Source organism: Sus scrofa, chromosome 17, assembly GCF_000003025.6.
Source record: "Sus scrofa isolate TJ Tabasco breed Duroc chromosome 17, Sscrofa11.1, whole genome shotgun sequence".
Classification (NCBI taxonomy): Eukaryota; Metazoa; Chordata; class Mammalia; order Artiodactyla; family Suidae; genus Sus; species Sus scrofa.
In genome coordinates, this window is record NC_010459.5 from 28,276,687 (window position 1) to 28,293,098 (window position 16,412).

General features: G+C 47.3%; 1 protein-coding gene across 3 annotated transcripts in view; it reads left to right on the forward strand.

Moving 5' to 3' along the window:
- CFAP61 (cilia and flagella associated protein 61) overlaps positions 1-16,412 on the forward strand; it is a 261,717-nt gene that overhangs the window by 165,069 nt on the left and 80,236 nt on the right. For 2 of the 3 annotated variants that reach the window (XM_021077413.1, XM_021077414.1), the window contains 3 exons: positions 2,318-2,416; positions 7,396-7,564; positions 12,566-12,740. In XM_021077413.1, coding sequence (XP_020933072.1) covers positions 2,318-2,416; positions 7,396-7,564; positions 12,566-12,740 — 443 coding nt within the window. Of the gene's footprint in view, positions 1-2,317; positions 2,417-7,395; positions 7,565-12,565; positions 12,741-16,412 lie in introns of those variants that run through there. The other variant, XR_002339864.1, reaches the window with a different exon arrangement.

Consider the following 16,412-nt stretch of genomic DNA (forward strand, 5'->3'; position numbering starts at 1 on the left):
TGGTTTTGGTATTTTACAAGTGATCCATTTTGTTAGATACTTCAAGTTATTCAGTGCCAAAGAGATTGTTTTTGTAGTATGTTAGCTGGATTTGTAGTATATTTGTAGTAAATTTGGATTTGTAGTATATATAGCTGGACGATGACTAAGCCTCCGACTCACATAGAGATGTAATAAAGGCCTACATGTAACTGTATTATTAGTATAACATAAGCCACATTTTGGTCTCATAGGCTCCAAAGCCGAAAAAATTCTGACCACGTGTGAACATAAACACGTGTTATTATTTGCATTTTCCATTAAATAGTAATAAATCAAAGGCCTGTCATTGGTGTGTTTGCAGACTGGCAGCCATAAGTAGTTGGGGTTAATTGTGACCTTTATGTTATTTGAACATATTCAAAATTTTTATTCTTATTATTAGAGGATAAGATGTGCTTGGTTTTCTTTGTATCAAAGAAGAGTATTCGTTCTCAAATGACACACATCCTTTGAGACTTTGGAGCAAAACCTTTCATAATATTTAGCTATTTTTAAATGTCAGGTGCAGTTGAGTTTATTACATCGCCGGCCCGGCCGTCACCAAAAGTCTCCTGCTTTTAGTGGTACTTAACAGATTGTCAGTAAATTGATAGCATTTCCACATTTGGAAAATTTCCAATTTCCTCCTGGGAAAGGAGGGCAGGTGTTTTCCTCTCCCTTGGAGAAGGTTTCTTTTTTTGGCATTTGGTGGGTTTAAGGGAAGGGGGGGAACGAAGAAGAGATTTTTAAGGAAAAAAAATATCTTTCTCTTACTAAAGGCTAGAAGATCAGCTCACCCAGCAGATGCTGCTGACTGTAGCTGGAGAGCAGATCTGCAGCAGGAATATTTTAAATATTTAAGGGAAACACGGAGGCAGGGAGTGTAAAGGAGCCCCCACTTACAGGCACCAGACCCACTACTCACCTTCCTTCAGGGGACTGGTTCCAGGCAGTACTTGGGGTCAGAGGACACAGCTTTCTGGCCTGGCTACTTCTGAGCCTTGTGACCGTGAAGGAATTACCCACTGTTTCCAACCTTGATTTTCTTCTGTATGGGATACGGATAATACAAACCTGCCTGCGGCCCCCGGCAAAAATCATCTTAAAAATTTATCTCTGTTGGGAGTTCCCTGCAGGTGGCAGCGGGTGAAGGATCAGGAGTTGTCACTGCTGGGCCTTGGGTCACTGCGGTAGCGTGGGTTCGATCCCTGGCCTTAGAATTTCCACATGCTGCGGGCGTGGCCAAAAAACCAAAAATCTCTACGGTGTTGCCCATGCATGTGCGTCAGGCCCTGGAAAGAAAGCCTGATGCAAATAGAAGGCGGCTGTGCTCTGAAAAGGACTCCTGTAGAAGCTTCTCCTATGTGATGCTGCGGCAGCCCCCATGCGAGTAATTACATGCACCTGAAAGTAATAAGGCTAATGTTGGCCGTGGGAATCGGTGATCCCTGGACCCCTGTCAACAGTTTGGGGTCTACAGGGCAGTGGAGACCAAGAGAAGATGAGATGGTGCTGAAGCCAGATGGCCTGGGTTCACAGCCTGCCTCCAGACTTCCCAGCTGCAGCTTCCTGGGCAAATCACTTCACCTCCTCCATCCCGCAGAAGAAAATAGAGGAAGGCTATGCCTGACCCCTTGTACTGCTTGCAGGACCAAATGAGGGCTGTGCAGAGCGCTGGGTGATAAGCACTCAGCAAGTTTTCACTGTGGAGGTGAGGATTCCACGAGGTCTCACTGAAGCTGCCTGAACCCAAATTTACCTGCTGCCACCCAATCTGGAGCTGTACTTTGTTCTGCTCTGAGAAGCAGATTTTTAAAAATCAAAAGGCACAGCTTTTGGAAGTTTCTGCCACTACCTGCTCCTGTACCATCTTCCTTCTCTCATTTAAACTGTTGGTTTTCTTGGAAGGTTTGTGCAAAGAGAGTTGCTAAGTTCAAAGAAATAGTCCCGTCGTGGTGCAACGGAAACGAAATCTGACTAGGAACCATGAGGATGCAGGTTCAATCCCAGGCCTTGCTCAATGGGTTAAGGATCTGGCCTTGCCATGAGCTATGGTGTAGGTCACAGACTCAGCTTGGATCTCGCGTTGCTGTGACTGTGGTGTAGGCTGTCAGCTGCAGCTCCAATTTGACCTCTAGCCTGGGAACTTCTATATGCTGCAGATATGGCCCTAAAAAAACAAACAAAAAAAAAAAAAAACAAAAAAAAGAGTTGATGACACATGAAATAAGGTTAAATTGCATTGTAATGAACTTTCACTGAATCGTGCTTTCTCTCTTTTTTTTTTTCTCCTTAGCTCTCACCTGAAGTTTAGTAACCTCACCCTGATTTCAACCCATGGACTCCCAGGGAAAAAACTTCTGGGCACCGAACAAAGGAAGTTTTTAGCAAGCGAGTATGTTTCTATTTGCTTTTTCATTCTGGCGGGCAGGTGGGGGGGGGCGCCTGCCTTGTCCCCAACAACTGAGACGGGTCTGGTGATCCCGACACCCAACACCACCAGGTTCTGAGGAACACTCCAGGGCAGGGCGGCTTGGTGGCTGCATTTGCATCAGACCAGACAACTCCCCCAAGGGAGATATGGGGCACCTCCCTGGGGTGGGTCTCAAACCCCTGGCTCTCTGTAATCCGCACTGATCAGGCAGAGGCTGCCTGCACTGGTCCAGGGCAGCTTCAGTGCATCTGTCCCAGTAGAATCACTCTCTGACAACATCCCTTCTAGAAACTGCTGTCTCATTATCACACAGCTTCCGTTAATTATAATTTCCTGTACCAAAGCGTGGGTACAAGAATGATTAGGCTCCCGACCTCTAGAAACAATGTCCCAATTTTCCCAACAAGGAGAAAGGAAATTGTTCTCTCTGGGTGTGTGTGTGTGTTGGGGGGAGGGGTTCATTTTAGATCCAAAAGGAAGGGATCCTCTTTCCTTTGCGAAAAAGGCTTATTTTGCCTTCAAACAGCGAGAAAAATGGCAGCTTCCTTGCCAGCAGAGCTAGGCTTATTCTGACCTAATACTTTGATCAGAGTTTGGGTTTTTGTTTTTTGGGTTTTGTCTTTTTAGGGTCACACCCATGGCATATGGAGGTTCCCAGGCTAGGGGTCAAATGGGAGTTGTAGCTGCTGTCCTGCGCCGCAGCCACAGCAAAGCAGGATCTGAACCACATCTGTGACCTACATACACCGAAGCTCACGGCAACGCCAGATCCTTAACCCACTGAGTGAGGCCGGGGATCGAGCCTATGTCCTCATGGATGCTAGTTGGGTTTGTTAACCCCTGAGCCATGACAGGAACTCTGTTTGGAGTTCTTTGAAGGACATCCTTAGGGTGCAGTAAAAAAGGCATGGGTTTTGAGCCAGGTTGCTGTGGCTTCAGATCCTGCCTCACCGCAAAGGAGATTTCGTCTCTCTGACCTTTGGCTTTTTTGACTGTGCAATGTGTGTGTAAAGCCAGCCTTGCTGGGGGTTTTGGCTAAAATGAGTCTAACCACCCAGTTCTGGCTGAGAGTGGTGGATTAACCCATATACCCTCCCCCTTCACTCACTTTCCCTGTTTCCAAATGACATAATCCCCAAGAATTGCTGGTGTTACTGATAAATGTCTCACAAGGACTTTCATTCTTGAAATTCCTCGTCGGTTTGGTAAACGTTCTTGTCTCATGCCAGGTCAGGTGCATGACGGGAGAGAACGGCTAGTTAAGGGACTTCCTGCTGGCCTGACTGCGTGAGGCTGGGGGGGACAGTCCCCTGGTGTTTCTGCCTCTGTCCTTGCCCTCCACATTCTCAACCCAGTCTCTAGAACAAGGCTGCAGAAACCCAAATCAGATCATGTCAACTCCCAAACAGCCCCAAACCGCACCGTCTGTCCAATCTAGTGGCTGTGAGCCACGTGGCTGCTTAAATTTACACTAATTAAAATTAAGGAGATTAAAATCCAGCTCCCCGATTGCACACGCCACATTTCAAGTGCTTCCCTAGCCACACGTGGCTCATAGCTGCAGAAGGAGTCCATCATCACAGAAAGTTCCAGATGCTCTGACCTGAAATCTCTCCCGGTTCTGCTGGCTGCTCTGACCTCCTCTTCACTGTTCTTGCCCTTGTTCTCACCCCTGTAGCCATGCCAGCCTCCTCTATGTCCCTCAAACACAAAAGCCACACCCATACCTTGGGGTCTTTGCTTCTCTCTCTTGGAGTCTTTGCTGGAATGTCACCTTTTCCATGAGACCAGCTCTGATCACCCAGGTGTCTGCAACCAGCTCTCCAAACTCACTCCAGCTCTCCTTCCTCTGCTCTCTTTCTTGCTACCGAAATCCTTGTAAATATTATACAGTTTGCCTTTTAAAATTATTTATTCACAGTCCTTCAATTATAATGTAAACTCCACAAGGGCAGGAATAAAAAATTCCTCTTTGTTCACTAATGTGTCCCACTATCTGGGACAGTGCTTGGCACTTAGCAAATAGTAAACAGATGACAGCTACCTCCAAAAGTACCTGCCGAAGTCCCCCCACCCCCTCCCCAATCAGGGTATAGACAGGGACTAAATGACACAGCACATAAGATGCCTCTGAATGGGTGCCTGCGTGTTATCATAATCCTTAGCAGCCACAGACTGAAACATCCACAGGATATTGCCTTTCAAATGTCCTCAGACCCCGATAGAGGAAATGACGTCTGGTCATGGAGTTTAAAAATACCAAGTGCATTGACATCCATACATGGAATCATTCAAATTTCTCACGCTAAGTACAAATCCTGAACTTCTCCGTAACCCGTGTTTTGATTTATTATTGTGGTTACTGTGTTTTGAAGAGCCATTTTTCATCCCCCCCAGCCCATCCAGACTCTAGTGGAGGTGCTAATGACATGCCCTGGATGCAGCAGAAAGCGGGGCGGTGGGAGGGGAGGAGGGACGGGAAGCGGGAGAAATCCGGTAATTGGAACATCAGCCCTGAATAACTGAAAGCTAATTATGATGCTCCTTCTTCTAGGAATGTTACCGCAGGCCCCTGCAGTCCTTTCGAGTTCTGCAGGGTTCTGAATACAGGCCTGCACTGTACTTGCCTTTGTCCCCTGGAGTTTGCTTCTAAGTTTACCCCTGGAACTTTAGGCTGAGTCTTCTAGTCACTAGGTTTGGGGTCACTGCAGCGTTGAGCAGGTGGCCACTCTTCACTGATGTTCTCTTCTAGGAATTTCCCCATCCTGCATTTCTTCCCCCCTCCCCCAATTACCTGTCTCCAGAACGTTCTAGGAAGACAAGTGTGGAGTCAGGGTCAAGCTCACTTGAGAAGCAAGAAGGTTCATGGACTTCCCTTCTTTGGTTCTTTTCGTCTCTTCCAGAGAACCCTAGTGGGGAAGTTTCTCTTGTCACCAAGCCTTGAGACGGACTTGGCCCTGTTGGAATCCTCATGGTCACTAACTCTGCTTAGGAAGTAATTTTGGAGAAGTATCACCTACAGTCTCCCATGTCTAGTTTTACCTGATGGGTAAACTAAATGGTCCACAATGGATTATAATATCCAGAATAGAGCATCATTGCCTACATAGTGACAGCCCGAACTAAGAAATGTCATTCCGTGTGGTTAATAGGCCGTAAAAGCAAGCACCCCAGATTTTTCAGTGCTTCCTAAGGTTCCCCAAAACCCAGTGTTCCCAAGTGCCTGTTCCTACTGGATTTTTAACTCTGAAGTATGCATTCTGAAATCATCCACACCGCTGCCCTGCTGTCATTAAAAATAACATTGTCTTAGCCTTTCCCAAATTTCCCCTGAGAACTTTTATCCTTGAGCAAATCCTCATGTGACTAATCCCTGTGCATTAAGTATATTTAATTTTTCCTCGTCTTGGACGACTGACAGGACTGTTCCTGTGACGAAGGGTCCGTGCAGCAAATATGAACATAAATGTATGAAATTAATGAAGCTTCCCGTTCTCCTGTAAGGCTACCCAAATGGCTTTTGAAAAGAGAATGTCATCTCACTCTCTGTTATTTTCCTGTGACCAGCCAGCCCCCGATCCTCTTTTCTTGCTAAGGAGAAATGTTCTCGTTTTTAAGCATCGTGGCAGCGAGAGACAAAGCCCGCCCGGCCTCCCTTCTCTTTCACAGGCCCTGTCACGAGGTCTAATGTGCCTCCATTACCAGCAGCCTTTTTGTGCGGTGAGAGCAGACTCAGGCGTAGATCAAAAAGGAAAAACGTCCTCCCATTACCGCTGCAGAATCCTGTTTGCCTCCAAGAAGAGTCAACAGGATTATGTATTATTAATATTATTTGGAATAATACGTGTTGCATGTGCATCCCACTTGACAGAGGAGCCCCTCTTGCATTCTCGTGTCCAGCCCTTACTTTGCCCGAGGCCTGTGAGGGGGCGAGGGTGATGATCCCACCTTGAGAGGTGGGGAAGCGGAAGGACTGGGAAGGGGTGCCGAGCCCCCAGGTGCCAGTTTCCTCGGTGACAGGGCAGGGACCCAGAGGTGGCGTGGGGATGCCTAGATCCGAGCAGATGCTCCCTGACCTTCCGCCCTACACTCTGGGTCTCCAGAACAGGGGCATTAAAACGTCCTGTATAGGAGGCCAACCCTTCTAGAAAACTCTGGAAACAGCCTTCACCAAACTCTATAAATAAACCCAAAGCCACAGGAAACCCACTTTCCTCCCATGACAGTACTGTGGCCAGACTTCAGGAGAACCCAGAGAACGGAGCCCGTCCACCCTGGACCTGCTGCTTGTGTCCACATCAGCACCTTCGCCCCAAGGAGTGAATCCCCAGAGTCTCCAGGGATGGGAAAGTGATGCAAACATGATTCCCTAATTGACATTTTCTCTAAATAAAGTGTGTTCTGTTGTTTTGGCATGAATCCATGCACTAATTCTAAGAATGAATCATTTATTGAGAAGCCTTAGCAAATAGGCAGGGTTCTCCATGTTCTGGACCTTGACCCCTGCCTTTGGGAACCTCCAGATGTCACTTTCTTCTTATCTGCTCTGACTCTGTAGTTAATCCGACAATATGATGGTTGTCAATATGACAGCTCGACAGCTCAAGTACATTTACACCCACCATGAAATGGAAGCAAGAGTGTGTATGGATGATCTCTCTTACACACACACACACACACATATGCACGCACGCACGCACACACCCTCCCTGTCCCAGACCTGCCTACACCAGGCGGAACAATTTAGCTTTAATGGGAAGATGTCAATTTGGGACCAAGTCTCTCATAACGACAAATCTCCTAGATGGCCCGGGTCCTGGTAAACTCCCAGCAAGAGCACAGGCTGGGCCACTAGGGGACTCGAACCAGCTCACCAGATGTCTCATTAATGCCCGCTGTCAGCTGCTCAAATGTCACCGACAGAGCCTCTCTCTCCACAGCCACTGTTTTAATGACAAAGACCACGCGCTGATGTCGCTGTGCTCCTGGGTCAACGTGGTGGTTGGTAAAATGACCGCCATCGACCGAGCAGCCAAGCAGGTCATCGTTTCCAGAGAGGACATTGTGCTGTATGACCACCTGATCCTCTGCACCGGGCAGCAGTACCAGGTGAGCTCTCAGGGGTGAGGGGTCAGGTGCCACCCAGACCCGCATCTTGGGGGGGTGAAGAGCCTGCCTCCCGCTGGGCCACAGCCCCAGCCAGGGTGCATGGCCCATTCCAAGAAAAGCATTCTGCCCAAGGATAAAAATCACAGCAAGTTGGAGAAATGTCCTTTTCGAAGCTGCTGTTCCACAGTCTAACACTTACCACTCACCGGAGCAGAATCCAGACACAGCCCGGCATGCATCTGTGGAAAATTAATTTATGCCTCAAGAGGCCAACATTTGGCGTCGGCGATGGGCTCCCGCGAAAGTTTTTCAAACATGAGCACCTTCTGTCAGGCCTTATTTTATTTTGTCTCTCAGTTGCAAAGCTAGGAAACGTGGCCAGTTGATTACCCAGTGTCCACGCTTTCTGTATTGGTTCAGGTCTCAACCCCCCTCCAAGGAAAGCATTGCTGGATATGCCTAAGGCTGTTCAGTGCCCAACAGAAGCGAACTTAACATTTTCACTTTGCAGCACGGCAGTGTTTCCTGCAAAAAGGCCACAGAAATAGGCATCTCTTGGATGAGTAGAGATTTAGATGATGGGGTCTTTCATTTTCTCCCAGAAACTGGATAGGCCACCGTGCGGGGGTTGTGTGGAGTAAACACCATCATCTCCACCTCCCTAGGCGCTGCTGCGTTTTTCTGGTCCTATGCTAGGCCACCACGGGGATGCACTGCAGGCTTTCTTTCTGCAGCCCAGCCAGGAGGAGGCAGCACTTGATGGGGACAGTCGGTCCAGCCACTCCACCCATCACTTACTTCTAAGGATGCTAAGCCTCGGGTAACCATGGTGATCATGGGGGCACATTAGAAATAAACCCAGGTCCAGGTGCTGCCCCCAGAGGCTCTGTTTTCATTATTCTGGTGGGCGGCACGGGGGAGCAGTCATCAGTATTTTTTGAAGCTCCAGGTGATTCTAAACTAAGGTGGAGAACCATGGTCTTGAACTTTCTGGACCTAGAACATCATCTGTACCCTAGAGCAGCATTTCTCAACTGTTACGTGCAGCTCCTTAAAATGCCAAGGTGGAGGGAGTGGGATGGACTGGGAGTTTGGGGTTGGTAGATGCAATCTATTGAATGGATAGGCAATGAGGTCCTACTGCACAGCTAAGGGAACTGTATCCAATCTCTTGGGTTAGAACATGGTGGAAGATGGTATGAGAAAAAGATGTGTATATATATACGTGTATGTGTGTGACTAGGTCGCTATGCTCTACAGGAGAAATTGGCACAGCATTACAAATCAACTATACTCTAATAAAAATAAAAGAAAAAATAAAAATATTTTTAAAATGCAGATTCTGAGCAGGGGGTGGGGTGGGAGGCGTGGCTGGGTTTCTGCAGGTCTAACACATTTCCAGGTGAGGCTAAGGCAGCTAGGGACCAGCTGAGGCCAGAGCTTGGATCAGACTCTGAGTGATTTCTTTTCTTTCTTCCTTCTCCTCCTCCTCTTCTTCTTCTCCTTCTTTTTCTTTTAAAGAAACCTGTTTATCAAAGTGTGGAAAAGGATTTTTTTTTTTCTGGATAAAGAATAAAAGTAAACTGGAAGGCTATCTCATTTTGAGATGAAGTATTAACTCTTTTTAAAGGATGAAACCGGCAGAAAACACCAAGCACCCCTTTGTCTTGTCACCCCTCACCTGCCCCTCCAAGTTCCAGCTGCTGCCTGCAACCATGGGCTTTGGAAATGTGTATGGAAGGCCAGGCCAGCCATCCAGAGACTCGGCATCTGCCCATGTGTGTCCAGCTGCCCCTACAGCTTTAGTCAGTGGTACTTTAAGCTCTTGCCCTTTTTACAATGGGAAACATGAAATGAAGAAGTGATAAACAGAGTTCCAGTTTAATTTTTCCAGAAGGACATAAATATTAAAGGTACATAGACTGATATAAAAAAAGCAGCTGAATTCACTGTTGCTTTCAGCTCTTTTTTCCCCTATTTCCTCTCCCCAACTCTCTCTCAATTTTGTCCCAATGTCATTAAAAAAAAAAAACTAGCAAATTAATGAAAATAAGCAAGCCGACTGCCCATTATAAAATATAATTACAAATCTTAACCTCTAATCTGACCTGTAAATAGCATGTATCATGCTAAAATATCATGCAATTTTTTTTTTGTCTTTTGTCTTTTTAGGGCCGCACCTGCGGCATATGGAGGTTCCCAGGCTAGGGGTCTAATTGGAGCTGTTGCTGCCGGCCTACACCACAGCCACAGCAACGCCAGATCCGAGCTGTGTCTGCGACCTACACCAAAGCTCACGGCAACACCAGATCCTTAACCCACTGAGCGAGGCCAGAGATCAAACCCGCAACCGCATGCTTCCTAGTCAGATTCGTTTCCACTGTGCCACGATGGGAACTCCTCATGCAATATTTTCGATATCCAGATACATTTTGTTAAATCAGAAAATCATGCACAAGGCACAACTTTAAGTGGTACTGCAGAGTGGCGTGTGGGGAGCGTGGGTCTCTGCTTCCAAGGCCTCTCTCCAGGGGCAGCTATTTTGAGGCATTTCTGTTGATGGTTCTTCATGGGCTACCCCCCAGAACTCCAAATAATGTGTCTTTAGAAGTCTTCCCCTTGGATCTGTGAGCTCCTGACATTACCTATGACCTTTCCATTTGGGGAGATTTATCTGGCTCAGGGCCAGTGCCCTCCCACTCCCTCCCCCACCCCACCTATGGACCGATTGTTTCTGTTGGTGAGCATGTGCTGGTCCTACAAGCTATCTGCAAGAGCTTACAGCTGGGGTTCCAGAGCCCCTTCCTTGGCTTGTGGAGCATTGTGCCAAGATGGAGAGATATCTGCCCGCACAGGGGTTTGGGTCATCTCAAAAAGAGGAAGGATAAACATGTATCAAATTGGAAGTTCCCTTCATGGCGCAGTGGTTAACAAATCCAACTAAGAACCATGAGGTCACAGGTTCGATCCCTGGCCTTGCTCAGTGGGTTAAGGATCCGGTGTTGCCATGAGCTGTGGTGTAGGTCACAGACGCAGCTCGGATCCTGCATTGCTGTGGCTGTGGTGTAGGCTGGCGGCTACAGCTCCGATTGGACCCCTAGCCTGGGAACCTCCAAGTGCCTCGGGAGAAGCCCAAGAAAAGGCAAAAAAAAAAAAAAAAAGGACAAAGACAAAATATATATATATATATGCATGCGTCAAATTGAAGCCCAGTGAGTCGGCATTGACCATAGAAAATGGTGGCTGGGACCCTCGAAGGGAGATGGTCACTGGAAGCCAGCAGGTGGCGTGAGAACGAGCGACCAGATGAGAAAGCAAGCGAGATGCCAGTTCTGGTGAGCTTGATGTGGCTCAGCAAACGACGTGGTCTCCAAGAAGATGAATTACATCTTAGGGATCATCAGCACGGGCCAGCCCCCAGCGAGAGCCTGCTCCAGGGGGTTTGGAAAAGAGAGCTGCAAACACCAGGGTGCCGCCCCCCTCCCCTTGTCATTTGGCAGCACTTGGCATGAAGGGACCTCACTGTGTTGAAGATGATTTAAAGGGAAAAATAGCCTCACGATGTCAAAGAAAAGTAGCCATTTTATGAGACTGATGCACTGCCTACTGCACTAAGGAGGCAGATAAAAGTAGCCGTTTTCAATCAAGGCTGCACATTCCACATTCCATGAGGCCTCTCCGATCAAAGTTAATTTCTCCTCCCCTTGAACTGGGCAGGCTTGTGGCAGCCTTGACAGTATAAAGGAAGGGACATGGCGTGAACTGAAGGCCAGGTCAAGAGCTCTGCATCTTCTCCCTGGGTGTGGGGATAGTGGCTCCTGGAACCCCAAACTGCCACATAAGAGGTCCAGACACCCGATGACCGCCGTGCCAGAGATGCCAGGTGTGGGCTCTCCAGCTGATGGTTCCAGCCGAGCCCAGACTCCCCACCTTCCCTGCTGAGGCTCCAGACATGTGAATGAAGCCCTTGTGGACCCTCCAGACCAGACTCTCCACCCACTGAAGGTCACCAGGTGACCTTTACCAATAACTGTGGAATGAAAGAGTTGCAGCAGCAATGGTCACATCCAGCGAAGCAGAATGAACCAGAGAAATGAAAGCATTGATGCTGACAAAGGGTGAAATCCATGACAAAAGGAGCCTGTTACTTGCTTGAACGTAGTGTCAGAGGATGTGTCACAGAGTGAAGTACAGCTGGAGAGTGATGTGCATTTCTTGGAGTCACACGCAAGGGAAGGAGCAAGCTGAGGCACCTCCAGAGATTCGAGGTCTCCCAGATGTGTAGGCAGAGGGGCAAAAAGCGCCGATGGCTGTCCTCAAATATGTAAAGGCTTTTCGTGTGGCGACGAATCCGACGTAGACAGCATGGCCTGGACGCCAGGACACCAGTCTTCCCAGCTCAGCCCTCCAAACTGTCCCCCACCTTGCTGTGCCCCAATTACTGACCCAAGCCTCTGTGGCCCTAGTGAATGATGGTTTTGCTCTCCTGATCTTTGGAATAATTTGTTACGCAGCAGCAGGCCACCAGGGAGTGTCTTCTGAGACTCAGGGCCAGCGGGTCATTCCATCCAGTTAGTTTCTTCCAGTGAAGACCTGGTTATAGGGAGTTCCCGTTGGGGCACAGCGGAAACGAATCCCACTAGTATGCACGAGGATGCGGGTTCGATCCCTGGCCTCACTCAGAGGGTTGGAGATCCGGGGTTGCCATGAGCTGTGGTGTGGGTTGCAGATGCGGCTCAGATTCCCGAGTTGCTGTTGCTGTGGCTGTGGTGTAGACTGGCAGCTGTAGCTCCGATTCAACCCCTAGCCTGGGAACTTCCATATGCCACAGGTTTGGCCCTAAAAGGAAAAAAAAAAAAAGGCATGATTATATCTGGAGACAGAAAAAAGAACCTGTACTGGGTGTGACTATATTTATGTTAATTAATTAATTAATTAATTGCAGTATGCGCACTTCACCTGTTTCCACGGAAATAAGCATTTGTCTGTCCTGTACCTCAGGTTCCCTGCCCCACAGGGGCCGATATCAGTCAACACCCAACAAACAGAGAAGTCGCCCACAGCGGCCTGCGGCGGTACACCGGGCCGGTGCCCTGCAACCACTTCACCCTCAACAACGAAGAAGATTGCTTGAAGGCCCTGACTTGGATAAGGAACAACTCCATCACCGCAGAAGGTAAGGATGCGGGTAACTGTGCATCTTTTCAGAACAGCGTTTTATTTGTATAATGAATCTTATTCTTCGTCTAGTTCCAGTATGTAATTAGTGCCTAATTAATTCCAACCAAATCATTCATCTGTCATGCTTTGTTTTCCAGATTAATTTACAACTTGTTGTCATTTTTGGATACCCAGCATGTTTGCTGGGGAAAAGAAAAAGGCTCGAGATAGTTTAATTATCTATAATTATTTTATTACACAAAATGAATATCCGAAGAGCAAAGCATGGCTAAAATCATTAACTAATTAAAGAATAATTTAATAAGCAAACATGTTTAGCAATTATATGGAAAATATGTCTCCTTTTGTGAAGCTGAAAAGACCTAGGAAGAAAAAGAAAGGTCTGCCTCGAAAGGGCTCTTTTCTTTTCCATCCATTGTTCTCCTTCTTGGTGAGCCTGCAACAGTCCTTCCCACAAATGCACGTATTCCACGTTCATGCCACTTTCCGAATCCAAATGCGAGAGCAAAACATTTGTGCAAATGCCTCTGCCACTCAAAAGTGTTTTCTCAAGCATCTTCCTCTCTATGGCTTGGATGAATGGAAATTGTTTGACTAGTAAAAGAACCACAACAGGGCCTGACCGCCTGGTTGTCTTGAGCGGACACCTGGGGATCAATTTTTGCAGGTGTCTTACGGAAGCCCCTGGGTCTCCGCAGAAGCACAGGGAGGATCCGTGACCTGGGAGGCGAGCTGGGCTTCTATCCCAGACCTTCCATTTGGTCCAGGGATGGAAAAATCACTAAGTGACTGGAGCGCGGGGGTCCATATACATAATTAACTACATGAATTTGTTTAATGTATTTATTTAAATAGAATTTAATTGTGTTCATTAATATATTAAAATTAAATATGGTTTATTCTGATTTTTTGGGTGGAAGATTTAGGTATTAACTTTTTGTCAAGTACCTATATTTATTCCATTAAAAATAAAAAATAGGAGTTCCTGCTGTGGTGCAGTGGGTTAGGAATCCAACTGCAGCAGCTTGGGTCGCTGCAGAGGTGCAGGTTCGATCCCAGGCCCCACTCAGTGGGTTAAAGGATCTGGCACTGCTACAGCTCCAGTGTAGGTCAAAGCTGTGGCTCGGATTCCTGGTCTGGGAACTTCTATATGCCTCAAGTGGGACCATAAAGAAAAAATCAAAAATAGGAAGTTCTCATTGTAGCTCAGCAGAAACAAATCCAACTAGGAACTATGAGGTTGCAGGTTCAATCCCTGGCCTCATTCAAAGGGTTAAGGATCCGGCGTTGCTGTGGCTATGGCGTAGGCCAGCAGCTGCAGCTCCAATTCGACCCCTAGCCTGGGAACCTCCATATGCTGCAGGTGCAGCCCTAAAAAAGAAAAGAAAAAAAAAAAGATCAAAAATAGGTATCAAAGGGCATTCAGTACATGGCAGGATTCGATTTTCTGATACTTAATAGGCTATCGGCATCTAAATTCATAAGTGAGATTGGTCTGTTTTCTCTTTTACTTTTCACTTGTCAAGTTTTTGGAATCAAGGGTATGCTAGCCTCACAAAGTGTTTTGGGATGTTTCCATACTTTTGAAGGGTCAGCAATACTTTGTGTAACCTAAAATTGGGCAGAAGTTACCCATAAAACCACTGAGTCTGGAACCATTGGGCAGAGGTAAGAGATAAATAGATATATACTGGGGACCCAAATTAAAAACTTGGAGTATTTTAGTATTTACATGAAAATTGATATTATTTTCAGTTTTGCATCAGTATGTGTTGAAACCTGTTTCAACATTTCAGTCATTCTTTAATCACTGCCTGGTGACCTAAGTACGCTTAGGGAATTCTCTGATCTTGGGGATCAGCAAACTTTTACTGTAAAGGGCCAGACAGTAAACATTTTAGACTTGGCAGGCCATGTGGCCTCTGTCCCAACTACCCAACTCTGCTGTGATAGCAAGAAAGCAGCCATAGACAATGTCAGTGACAGGGCATGGCTGTACTCCAATAAAACTTTATTTACCAAAATAGGGGCTGAGTCATAGCTTGCAGAACCCTGCTTTTATCCATACATTCTGTGACAAATCATTACCATGTCATCAAGACCAGACCTCAAAATGTGACTCAAACTCACTGAAAGTGCAAAAGTCAATGGTTCAATACAGAATATACATCATGTCTTAGGACTATGCCCAATCCTGTTATAATGCGGTATTTCAATCCAGCTGTTGGCTGTTTTGAGTACTAGGATTAAAGAGCATTTTGATTAAGAAAAGGGCCTTTGAAAGTGGCCAGGCACATTCTTAAGGCTGAAAGCTAATGGCATAGAATTTAGAAATCCCAAAGCAAGAAGCTCTTGGTTTTCAGACGAGGAAGGGCATCAGTGCTGTTCTGTTGCCTTGACTGGTTGTCAGAGATGGTGCCCACTTAAAGGGAAATGCTTTCGCAAGATTTTACACTGTCTCCCATTCGCCATCGCCTAAAACCCCTGTGTGCCTGTTTCTGTCCACGGAACAGCCAGGTGAAGTTTCTTGTCGTAAATGTAGGTCATTTTCCCCAGGTCCAGTGCCTGATGACACCCCCAGGGCATGTGGTCTAAACCCTCAGATGCGGGGCCCAAGCTCTGGGAAGCATCTGAGAAACTGACCCATTCACTTTAATTCAACTGAGCATAGTGACCCTTTTCAAATGTCATGTCAGAAAATTTGGCAAGAAAAATGTTAACCTTCTGCCTGGAAGAAGCTCTTTTCTCTTGGTAGTTTTTCCATAATGAGTCATATTCCAACTGGAATTTAATTAGTCCCACTCCAGATATCTTCCTCGCATGGGTTGCTGTGAGGATTAAATGAGATAAATAAGATATTACATGTCCAGCTCAGGGCAGTGTCTCCTACAGGCTGTTATTAGCATTGTCACTGCTACTGCTGCTGCATGGGATGGGATTGTCGCTGTGCACGGTCGTCCTGGTGATGGTGAGGATGTCCCAGGACAGCCTCTACATCACAGATGAGGGCCCGTGTACACCAGACACCAGCCTGGTTGTAGAGGCACTGGGACCTCCACGGGAGCCCGGAGGCTATAGAATTTGGAGAAGGCATATTCGAGGTGGGAGGACTTGAGCTCAGCCTCAGAAAAGGGCAGGGTAAGCAAACAGGAGAGAGGTTGGGGCTTTGATTGTATCCAAAGACAATGGCCCAACAACTCAGGCCGGGCAGACTCCATGAAGGGCAGCAATGGTACAAGAAGGTGGCAGGGCAGGTAGAGGACCAGGATCCAGCCAGGTCCAGGTTTAATTGGTTACTTTTTAGAGAAGGGGAGAGAAGGGTGATGCTGTGCTCAAGACAGCTCTCAAGGAAGGTGGACTCCCATCTCTGGCATCCATGGTGATGGTACAGAGAATGCTATCGGCTAAGAGTAGCTTCCGGTTGAAGGCAACATTCAGGTGGACGTGGGACAGCCAGGTGCGCGGGGCAGCGCTGGAAGCAGCCGCCTCTGAATCATTTGGTGGTCCTGTTGGCACAGCCACATCTCATTTATTTCCAAGTCAGTTATGGGCTGATGGTATTTGAAGCTGGAAGCTGGAAGTTGGCACTTCATGAAAACGAGGAGCGGGGCTTTGTTCCCGCACCCATCAGCATCACTCTGCCTGTCAGCCCTTGCCTTCTAATAAC